The sequence below is a fragment of the Pinus tabuliformis genome, chromosome 1_1 (genome assembly GCF_031772625.1).
Source record: "Pinus tabuliformis cultivar Carrire ecotype Pingquan chromosome 1_1, CPIR1, whole genome shotgun sequence".
Classification (NCBI taxonomy): domain Eukaryota; kingdom Viridiplantae; phylum Streptophyta; class Pinopsida; order Pinales; family Pinaceae; genus Pinus; species Pinus tabuliformis.
Genome location: NC_142297.1, coordinates 225876724 through 225887551, shown reverse-complemented (window position 1 = coordinate 225887551; position 10828 = coordinate 225876724). Strand labels below are relative to the sequence as shown.

Here is a 10828-nt window from a genome sequence, read left to right as displayed (position 1 = left end):
CTTCTTAGATGAGTAAGAAGATGGGCTCATTGTTAGCTGCTCATGGCAGTGAGCCCTCAAGCACATGGAGCAGGTATGATTGATGATGGCACATTGCAGATGATGAAGAGGACTTCATGGACCTGAATGGGACACATCGAGAGTCGGTTTGATGAGATGATCTCTTCACTTTGGAGGAGACACACACATGGACAACATAGTGCAGATGACAGTGGTTCTACATATGTTGGAGGAGTCAACATCATGGATGATGGTATGTTGTCGAGGATGACAACGATTTCAGGTGGAGGAAAATGTAAGGCCTTCATGCAGTAGGGCGACGGCGGGCAATCGTGCACGGGCGCGCGCAAGAGCGCGGGCGGGCGCGCGGGTGCGTTCAACCACGATGCGACGAACTTTGCGACGGAGCTGCGGAAGTATTGCGACAATTACATGCGACATAAGTGTGACGTTAAATGCAACACTTAATGTGACTAAGTGTGGACGAGACCATATATATATATATGGTGTTAAAGATGTATGGGAGCCGACATATAAATAAGGCACATAAGCATACGATGGTGGCTTTGTGGGGTCGGCCATGGGGTTGCACACCCCATGAAAGCTCACGTAAGTTTGGTATAAGTAAAGGAGCATGAGGCTCATTTGAAGACCATCGAATCATTCGCTCTTGAAATCAGCGCAAGGGGTAAAAGACTACGCAAGGGTAAAGGGGAATACACATGTCTTATGTGTAGTTCTCTCCTTGTGTGGAGATGGAATTTTGACCCGGGTTGAGATGTGAAGGTTCGGTTATGCAGGCAATTGTGTGCAGGATTTGGCAAGGTGAATTAGGAGGCTCGGGTGAGTGTTTCACTTTGTGCAAAGGTGCACATAATTTGTAAGAAGGTTGTTCTATGCCTTGATGTAAAAATATTCTAAGTGTTGGCTTGAAGTTTGTCAAGCATCACTTGCATTTGTACAATTGAAGTAAAGATGTTATAATATATTGCTGGGCAGACTTTCTGGGAGTTGCCCCTCACTTTGTACTTGGTTATTGTTGATGTTCTCGGTTTATTGTTCATGGTTAATAATTGAGAATGGTCTTCACTAAAGTATAAAGGATAACTCTTTACTTGGTTGCAAGAAAACATAAGTTAAAGTAAGTCTATGTTGGAGTAGGCGTAGTCCATAAACGTTAGTATTGTTAAAAAGAAAGCCTTCGGTGGTGCCGCACCTCGCTACAAGCGGTTGGAAGATCACCGCAGGTGTAGGGGCGTGACACCACCTACTCCTCAAACTCCACCCACTCATCAATCTCCAGCCACCCAATCAGTCGCCGTTCTATCCACATGTCCCTCCACACCCTCTCCTCCGACTCCACCCACTGATCCTCCTTCTCCTTCTCCCTCTTGTACCACTCCTGGACATGCCGCTCCCTCCATCTCGCTATATTTTTGTGGGTTGTGGTCGAAATAATCAAACTATCGCTACCTCTTAGATCAAGATATTTAAGCCTACTTAACTTCTCGAAGGAATTTGGAAGCCTCTTCAAGCTGCGGGAGCACGATAGATTGAGGTGTTCGAGAGTGACCAAATTGCCAAACGAATCCGGCAATAACTCCATTTTCCCAAAATTTATTAACTCAAAACGCTTCAAAGATGGCAACTGACAAAATTCATCTGGCAGTGATCTCATATTGTTCTGGTTGTGTAAACACATGTAAATCTCTTCGAGGTGCTTCAGCTGTCCAATGGACTTGGGAAGCTTTAAAAGAGGAGCCAAAATCTTTAACTCCCGTAGCTGCAAAGGTGCCTGCAAAATGTTAAAGTATTTAAACTATAATAAAAATGCAGAAATTCAATTTTGCGGTGCGAGATATCCATAGTGATAGCGCACAAAAAGTTACTCCTTGACAAATTTCTTATTTACCTGCGATTTGCATTGCCACAATATTTTCAATGCTCTCCTGACTACGTATAGGACTCTTAGATTCTCCTTTGGAATCTAGGAAGGCAGAGAAGAATGGCCACACTTGTACCAGCGAAGCCATCTCAGATTTGGCAAAGCCACCGTCCTCAAAATGCTTTCCAAAAGCTGGTCTTCGGTAATAAGAAGTTGCAAGTTGTCCAAAGTAATAGCAGGATCATGAAGAGTTTTGTGTCGTCTATTGCAAAGCTTCATCACGGGGTTCCGCAACAGCTCATGAGTCGTCCTTTTGAACCACGTCATATTTGACTGCAATGGTGCATAAGACTTTGGCTCTTGATTTGCGCTAGGAATCATGCTAATTCCGCGTACATTGTGATTCTGTAAATTCAGACAAGAATTGAAACATTATGCTTCTTTAAAAACAATGAAGAATTTGAACATCGGGATTCCGTAAATATTGAATAAACTCTTTTTAAAGGCTTGAATGACTGAAGCGCTTACAGATGAGTGCTTTAACATCAGCGACAAGTTAGCACTGTCCTCGCTGTTCTCCGTCCGATCCCACAGACAAGGAATGCGGAATCCTGAATTCTCAGCGATCCTTCTTCCCAATTCTCTTAGGTGATCGTGCATATGTATAAAATTTTCACCGTCTACCTCAACAAGAGATTTGTGCCGTAAATTTTGAAATACAGAGAAGCCTTTGCGCCCTGATTGGTCCCATACTTTCATGGCCGTATCCATCTTTCTTTTATGAGAAAACAAGAAATATATAAAAATAGTTGTTTCTCCTCTTCATCGAGTGAATCAAAACTAATTTTAAGAATTTGTTGTATATCAGGATGCCCATATTTAATTCTCGTCAATTCGGCCTCCCAGTAAGTTTTATCTGTGTTTCCACAAAAATGACTCCCTATTACTTTAAGGGATAAAGGCAATCCAGCGCAAATCTTTAAAATACTATCTACAAAATCTTGAAAACCAGGGATGTTGAAATATTACTTTCAACTGCAGCGCCAAAACTGTCATGGGATTCCCCGCACCACTTTTACGGAATGGTGGTAATTCTCTGAGGGGCAGCAAACACACTCATCGGCCGACACGTACCTGAGCGGTTTGTCAATACAACCTTTCCTCGGCGCGTAAAGTTCGGTAAAAGAAGCCGTGCGATATTGCCGAAAACCCAACCATCCGATTAATGTGGGCCAGATTGTACCCTCATTCCAGAAATTAATTAATGTGAAGTAATTAATGTAAATTTATTACGGTTGTTGAATGTAGGTGGAGATATTATTTTTATTGTTTTTAATTCACGGGAGTCGGTTTCTAGGACACAAGTAAAAATGTTATCTTTTTTTCATATATATGCAATGTAATGCACAGTAGTAAAAGAGCAAGAAAAAATTACACACAGCAGTGTTAATTTTTATAGTGAGAGACAGAGTGAAGTTTTTGAACTGCCTCTGAAGCAGTCTTGCTGTAATCCCTCTGTTAGAGGAAGATTTTTGTAACAGTTGGTTTTGTTAATGAATACAAGTTTTTTTTAGTGTGTGTGAAACTCTGTCATCCCAAAAACATTTTTAGTTTTCCTGTGTTAAGAAACAGAGCATTATTCTCTATTCATTTTTGTTCTGGAATTATCAGAAATTCCCAACATGGTATCAGAGCGTGTCCAGGCTCTTTGAAGGTGTCAAAGAAGCTGAAGGAAGGATTTCTTGTTGCAGCAGCTTCTCCAGCAGAGTGAAGACTCAATCAAGAAAGAATCCAAGGTATTTCTCAAGTTAGTTTTTTGTGTTACTGTTGAGGACAGTCAATTATTTTAAATACACAGTCAAGTATTTTGAAGCATAGTTAAGAGTGCAAGAATGGTTGGAGCCAGCACTAGCATGGGTATCTGTAATACTCAGCTCCCACAATTTAATGGGAAAAACTATGACTATTGGGCAATAACTATGAGAGCTTTGCTTGCTTCCCAAGACTTATGGGAATTTGTTGAGTATGGTTTTGAAGAACCAGCAGATGAAGATGAGTTTAATAATTTAACTCAGGCAGAGAAAGAACTGTTGAAGAGCAATAAGAAGAAGGATTCTAAAGCCCTCTACTTTTTGTATCAAGCAGTGCATGAGAGTGTGTTTCCAAGGATAGCAGCAGCCAAGAGATCCAAAGAAGCATGGAAAACTCTCAAGATAGCCTATCAAGGCATGGAGAAAGTGAAGACAGCAAAACTACAGTTGCTGAGGAGAGATTTTGAGAATCTCTGCATGAAGGAGTCAAATAATATTGATTCATTCTTCACACATGTGATTGGTCTGGTCACACAGATAAGGTCTCATGGAGAGATTCTTGAAGAAAGGAGGATTGTGGAGAAACTATTGAGGAGCCTACCTTAAAGGTTCGGTGTGATTGTCACCACCATAGAAGAGACAAAGGATCTCACAAACTTCTCAGTTGATGAACTACATGCATCACTGATGACACATGAGCAGAGATTGAGTAGAAATGAAAACTCATCTCTAGAGCATGCCTTTAAGACCCAGATGTTCTTTGGAAGAGGAAGAGGTCAAGGCAGAGGAAACAAGAGAGGAAGAGGCAGAAGCCAAAACAGAGGTGGAAGAAACAATCCAACAAATGCTCAAGGAAGAGGCAGCAATCCAAATCAGAACCAAGGCCAATGCAGCAGCCAACAAAGTGGACAACATCATGCTCAAGGACAAAGGTATGATAAATCCAATGTCCAATGTCACTATTGTAAAAAATATGGGCATTATGCAAATGAATGTAGGAAAAAGCAGCATGATATGAGTAATAGAACTAGTGAAAATTTCACTAGAGAAAATATCAGCCAAGATAATTTGTTTTTAGCCTATAATATGACTGAAGCAAAGAGTGAAGATGTATGGTTTCTAGACTCCAATTGCAGTAACCATATGACAGGAAACATAGTCCTATTTTCTATGTTAGATCAGAGTGTGAAGTCATAAGTCACACTAGGGACTGATAGGAAAGTTTTTGTTATGGGAAAAGGAGAAGTAAATGTCTTAACAAGGAAAGGTGAAAAGAAAACCATAGCAGATGTTTATTATGTTCTTGGAATGAAATGTAACCTCATAAGTATTGGATAGCTTATTCAAAAGGGGTACAATGTTTTCTTTGTGGATGATGTATGCACCATCATGGATAAAACACCCAGCAAACAATGTATTGCTGAAGTGAAGATAACAAGAAATAGGATGTTCCCTCTCAGAATGAAAGCAGATTTAAAAAATGGAGAAGAAATAGCAGCAGTGACACAATAGGCTTTCCAAAGCGAACCAAAAGATGAAAATTGGTTGCGACACTTGAGATTTGGACATATCAACTTTGGAGGTCTTAACTTGTTGAATAGAAAAGGAATGGTAAGAGGATTACCATTGATAGAGAAACCAGACAGCCTTTGTGAAGGTTGTATCTTGGGAAACAACACAGAGAAAGTTTTCCATCTGGGAAAAGCATAAAGGCAAAAGCACTCTTAGAGATTGTCCACTCAGATTTATGTGGACCGATGCAAACTCCATCACTTGCAAGAAGCCACTATATGCTAACTTTTATTGATGATTTTAATAGAAAAACTTCGGTTTATTTCTTGAAGAACAAAAGTGAAGTGTTTGAAAGATTTTGCATATTCAAGGCACTTGTAGAAAACCAAAGTGGGCTGCATATCAAAGTTTTAAGAACTGATAGAGGAGGTAAGTATATCTCCAGATAATTTCTACGTTTTTGTAGAGAAAATGGAATTCATAAGCAGTTTACCACTAGGTACACTCCACAGCAAATTGGAGTTGCCGAAAGGAAGAATAGGACAATCATGGATATGGCGAGGAGTATGTTAAAGGCAAAGAATTTGCCAAATGATTATTGGGCTGAAGCTATACACTGTGCAACGTACATTTTGAATAGATGCCCTACAAAAGCAGTCATGAACAGAGTGTCGGAAGAAGCATGGAGTGGGACAAAACAAGGAGTCACCCACATGAAAGTTTTTGGATGTGTGGCTTATGCACACATTCCAGATCAACTAAGGAAGAAGTTGGACAGCAAAGGGGAGAAATGTGTTTTCATTGGATACAGTGAGGAATTCAAAGCTTATAGGTTGTATAACCCATCCACCAAGAAGCTTATTGTGAGTAGAGATGTTCAGTTCATTGAGGAGGAAGCTTGGGATGGAAGCATAGAGAAAACAGTGAATGTTAAAAACTCATTGTCTCATGATGAAGATGATGAGGAGATGGCTGAAATACATCCCCAAACAACAGCACTAACAGAAGAGCAGCAAGAGACACTGTTGAGGAGAAATGAAAGTGCTTCTCCAAGCACACCACAAGGAGGAAATTCAAGTGCTTCTTCAAGCACTTGTACACCAAATGAAAGAGGTAAGAAGTTCAGAAATTTAAATGACATTTATGAACAAGAGGCAACAAATGAAAGTATGAACTCTTTGTTTGCTTTATATTGTCATGTTGATGACCTTGTTCATTTCGAAGAAGAAATTAAGGATAGGAAATGGATAAAAGCTATGGATGAGGAGATCAATGCCATAAAAAGAAACAAGACATGGGATTTAGTTGAACTACCAAAAGGAAAAGAAGTCATTGGAGTTAAATGGGTCTACAAGACCAAGAGTAATGTTGAAGGCAAAATAGAAAGACACAAGGCAAGACTTGTTGTCAAAGGATATAAGCAACAACATGGGAGAGACTATGAGGAAACTTTTGCACCGGTTGCTAGAATGGAAACTGTGAGAGCAGTGCTGTCCATAGCAGCACAAGACAAGTGGAAAGTTTACCAAATGGACGTGAAGTTAGCATTCCTAAATGGAGTGTTAATGGAAGAGGTTTACATTGAATAACCTCTAGGCTATGAAAAGAAAGGCCAAGAGCACAAAGTGTGCAGACTGAAGAAAGCTTTTTATGGGCTGAAGCAAGCACCAAGAGCGTGGTACAATAGGATAGATTCCTATCCACTGGAAAATGGATTTGAAAAGTGTGAGGGAGAACCCACCCTCTACATCAAAGAAAAGGATGGTAAAATACTAATTGTTTTGTTATATGTTGATGATGTTATTTTCACAGGTAATGATGATTACCTTATTGAAAATTTCAAAACAGTCATGAAAGAAGAATTTGAAATGACTGACATGGGTTTGCTGAGATACTTCTTAGGAATAGAAGTAGAACAAAATGGAAATGGGATTTTTATTTCACAAGCGAAATATGTTAATGAAGTGTTGGAAAGATTTAATATGCAGGAGAGCAAAGCAGCAATCACTCCCACAGTGATGGGATTAAAACTCAGCAAAGAGGACAACAGCAAGGATTTTGATCCTAGTTTGTACAAGAGCATAGTTGGCAGCCTCATGTATTTGACTGCAACTAGGCCGGATATAATGCATGTTGTTAGTTTGATTTCCAGATTCATGGAGAGGCCAAAAGAAGCACATTGGCAAGCAACAAAAAGGATTTTGAGGTATGTTAAAGGTACTAAAAGGTTTGGTATTTTATATACTGCTTCAGAATGTTCAGATTTAATTGGATACATTGATAGTGATTGGGCTGGAAGTGTAGATGATCGGAAAAACACATCCGGTTATGTTTTCCACATGGGTTCAGGAGCCATTTCATGGGCTTCTAAAAAACAGCCTATTGTAGCGTTGTCTACAGCAGAGGCAAAATATGTGGCAGCTACAGTAGCAGCGTGTCAAGCAATTTGGATGAGAAGGATGTTAAGGAGTTTATGCCAAGAGCAAGCAAAAGGAATTGTGATTTTTTGTGACAATAGCTCAGCTATTGCATTATCCAAGAATTCTGTGTTTCATAAGAGAACAAAACACATTGACACAAAGTTTCATTACATCAGGGAATTGGTAAACAATGGAGAAATTGTTTTAGAACACTGCAGAACTCAGGAGCAGGTTGCAGATATTCTGACCAAACCATTGGGGCAGAAAAGTTTTGAGTTTTTGAGGAAATGTCTGGGTATGACTGATAACCCAGCAGTTGAAATTAAAGGGGAGTGTTGAAATATTACTTTCAACTGCAGCGCCAAAACCGTCATGGGATTCCCCGCACCACTTTTACAGAATGGTGGTAATTCTCCGAGGGGCAGTGAACACACTCATCGACCAACACGTACCCTGAGCGTTTTGTCAATACAACCTTTCCTCGGTGCGTAAAGTTCGGTAAAAGAGGTCGTGCGATATTGCCGACAACTGTCCGATTAATGTGGGCCAGATTATACCCTCGTTCCGGAAATTAATTAATGTGAAGTAATTAATGTAAATTTATTACGGTTGTTGAATGTAGGTGGAGATATTATTTTTATTGTTTTTAATTCACGGGAGTCGGTTTCTACAACACAAGTAAAAATGTTATGTTTTTTTTTATATATATGCAATGTAATGCACAGTAGTAAAAGAGCAAGAAAAAATTACACATAGCGGTGTTAATTTTTATAGTGAGAGACAGAGTGAAGTTTTTGAACTGCCTCTGAAGCAGTCTTGCTGTAATCCCTCTGTTAGAGGAAGATTTTTGTAACAGTTGGTTTTGTTAATGAATACAAGTTTTTTTTTTTGTGTGTGAAACTCTGTCATTCCAAAAACATTTTTAGTTTTCCTGTGTTAAGAAACAAAGCATTATTCTCTGTTCATTTTTGTTCTGGAATTATCAGAAATTCCCAACAGGGGAGCAAATGGGGCTGGCAGAAAGCATGGTGGCAGAAGAGCTCCCTGGAGTGATGTGTATTCAGGCCACTTAACGGATAAATCGATGAAGATTGTATTCCTAACCTTTCAAGAACACGTTTGTTCCGGGACGTAATCAAAATTAAACAGTTTGAGGAAAAGGTATATTTATGGGCACCTGGCAAAAGTGCATCCAGCTGATCCAGATGATCTACATCATCCAAAATTAGCATGCCGTGAGAAAAGGATCGGAAACACGACATGAGCTGTTGTCTACCATTATCAATACTGTGTATTTGGTAATCGTTTCCAAACAAACTCCGAAGAAGTTTTTTCTTCAAACCAACTAGAGAGCCTCCTCCGCTTTTAGCTGTATCTCTAACTGCAGATAAAAAGCAGGTTCTACGATAGTAGGAACTCCTCCGATTGAAGAGTTCTTTTGCTAGTGTTGTCTTTCCTATTCCACCTAACCCTACAATGGCTGCTACCTTGGGTCTATTTTCAGGCAGTTTCGATAAGAAACATTCGAAATGTTTCACCTTCTCCTCCAAACCCGTTGGATAATCAGCCATATAGAGCTCTTTCTCTTTCTTTTTGACCTTTTTCAACAGAAGTTCAACCAGCTTCTCCAGCAGCACGCCCTCGTCGCTGGTTATTCAAAACAAAATATATATAACTAGTGAGAAACAAACATCCATCCATCTATATATTTTAAAATAGCTAGCATAAAGTAATATGATAACAGGAGTGTTGAATTCTCACCCATCGAAAGTGGCCAGCTCAAAACCGCTTATTTCTGAAACAGTAGCAAGAGTCTTTCTCCAATTTTGGATAGTATTGGAGCTATACCGTGGCTTCGCTTCAGAGTCATATGTCGTTTTCTTTTCGAGATTCCGTAAGGCGTTAGTGTACACTCCATCTTTGCCCTGCGTCCACCGTAGATCAGTAGGTGTGACGTTATAGAACACTGGAATGATGGGAGCCTTCGATTCCAACGTGTCGACAAGCTTGTCGAGACACCAGTGAGAATCCGCAAAACTAGGAGATAAAATAGCCACATGAACAGTGGCTGTTGCAATAACATCTTTTATTGAGCACTTATGTTTTCTCCCTCTTGCATTTTTGGTTTGTCCAGAAAGGCTTGCACATGATGTACAAGAAGGCGGTGATACAGATGGTTGGCAAATGTCTTCTTGGCATCGGGGCCCCGATGGCTTATAAAGACATCGTGCCCGTAAGAAATGTTGTTGTTCTCATTGGTATCAACAGTCGTGGAGGCCAAGGTCGATGCCTCAAAGTCATTTGCAGCAGTGTAGGCGGAGGTCGAAGCCTCAAAGTCATTAGCAGCTCGAGGGTAATCAGTAGGAGCCCGGCTTTCACTGACAATTTCAATTTCAAATGCAGATGAAGCAGCAGTGTAGGCGGAGGTCGAGGCCTCAAAGTCATTAACAGGTCGGGGGTAATCGGGAGGACTTTCAATTTTAATTTCAATTTCAAATGCAGATAATGGGCATGCCATTTCTAATTGGAGTATGAAAACGGAAATAGGAAGCTTTGAAGGGATGAGCAAATTTCCTAAGGAGGAGCTGAATTATGAGTTGGGGGGAGATTAGAATGAAAGAGGATGCATATAGGTTGGACATGTTAAGATTTCAGATTTTTTTAATATTATATATGTTGTAATTTTATTTATAAATTAGGAAAAATATTAAAATTATTAAATATAAATTCAACCATTAAAAAAATTACAATTCCACTCATCTTCCTCACAAATTCCAAATCATTATGAAAAAATCGAAATCCTATCACATTTAAGCTTTTACCTTCCTTTAATGTCCGATGTTTCCATGTAAATTCCTTTAATGTCCGATGTTTCCATGTAAATTCTTTAAGGGAAAAAGTAAAAAAAATTACAATTCCACTCATCTTCCTCACAAATTCCAAATCATTACGAACAAATCGAAATCCTACCGCATTTAAGCTTTTACCTTCATTTAATATCCAATGTTTCCATGTAAATTCTTTAATGAAAAAATTAAAAAAAATTACAATTCCACTCATCTTCCTCACAAATTCACAAATTCCAAATCATTATGAAAAATTCAAAATCCTACCACATTTAAACTTTTACCTTCTTTTAATGTCTGATGTTTCCATGTAAATTCTTTAATGGCTTCGGTTTCAAGGTATAGTCTATTACC

General features: G+C 39.4%; 1 protein-coding gene across 1 annotated transcript; it reads right to left on the bottom strand.

Annotated features, from left to right (window-relative positions):
- Positions 1-1267: 1267 nt before the first annotated feature.
- LOC149212361 (uncharacterized) lies at positions 1268-10146 on the bottom strand. The gene is made up of 6 exons (XM_089388657.1): positions 9800-10146; positions 9390-9665; positions 8733-9275; positions 2414-2660; positions 2054-2290; positions 1268-1795 (listed from the first exon to the last, which is right to left on the bottom strand). Exons 1-6 carry the CDS (start codon positions 10144-10146, stop codon positions 1268-1270), a joined length of 2178 nt encoding a protein of 725 aa, XP_089244783.1.
- Between the last annotated feature and the right edge of the window lie 682 nt (positions 10147-10828).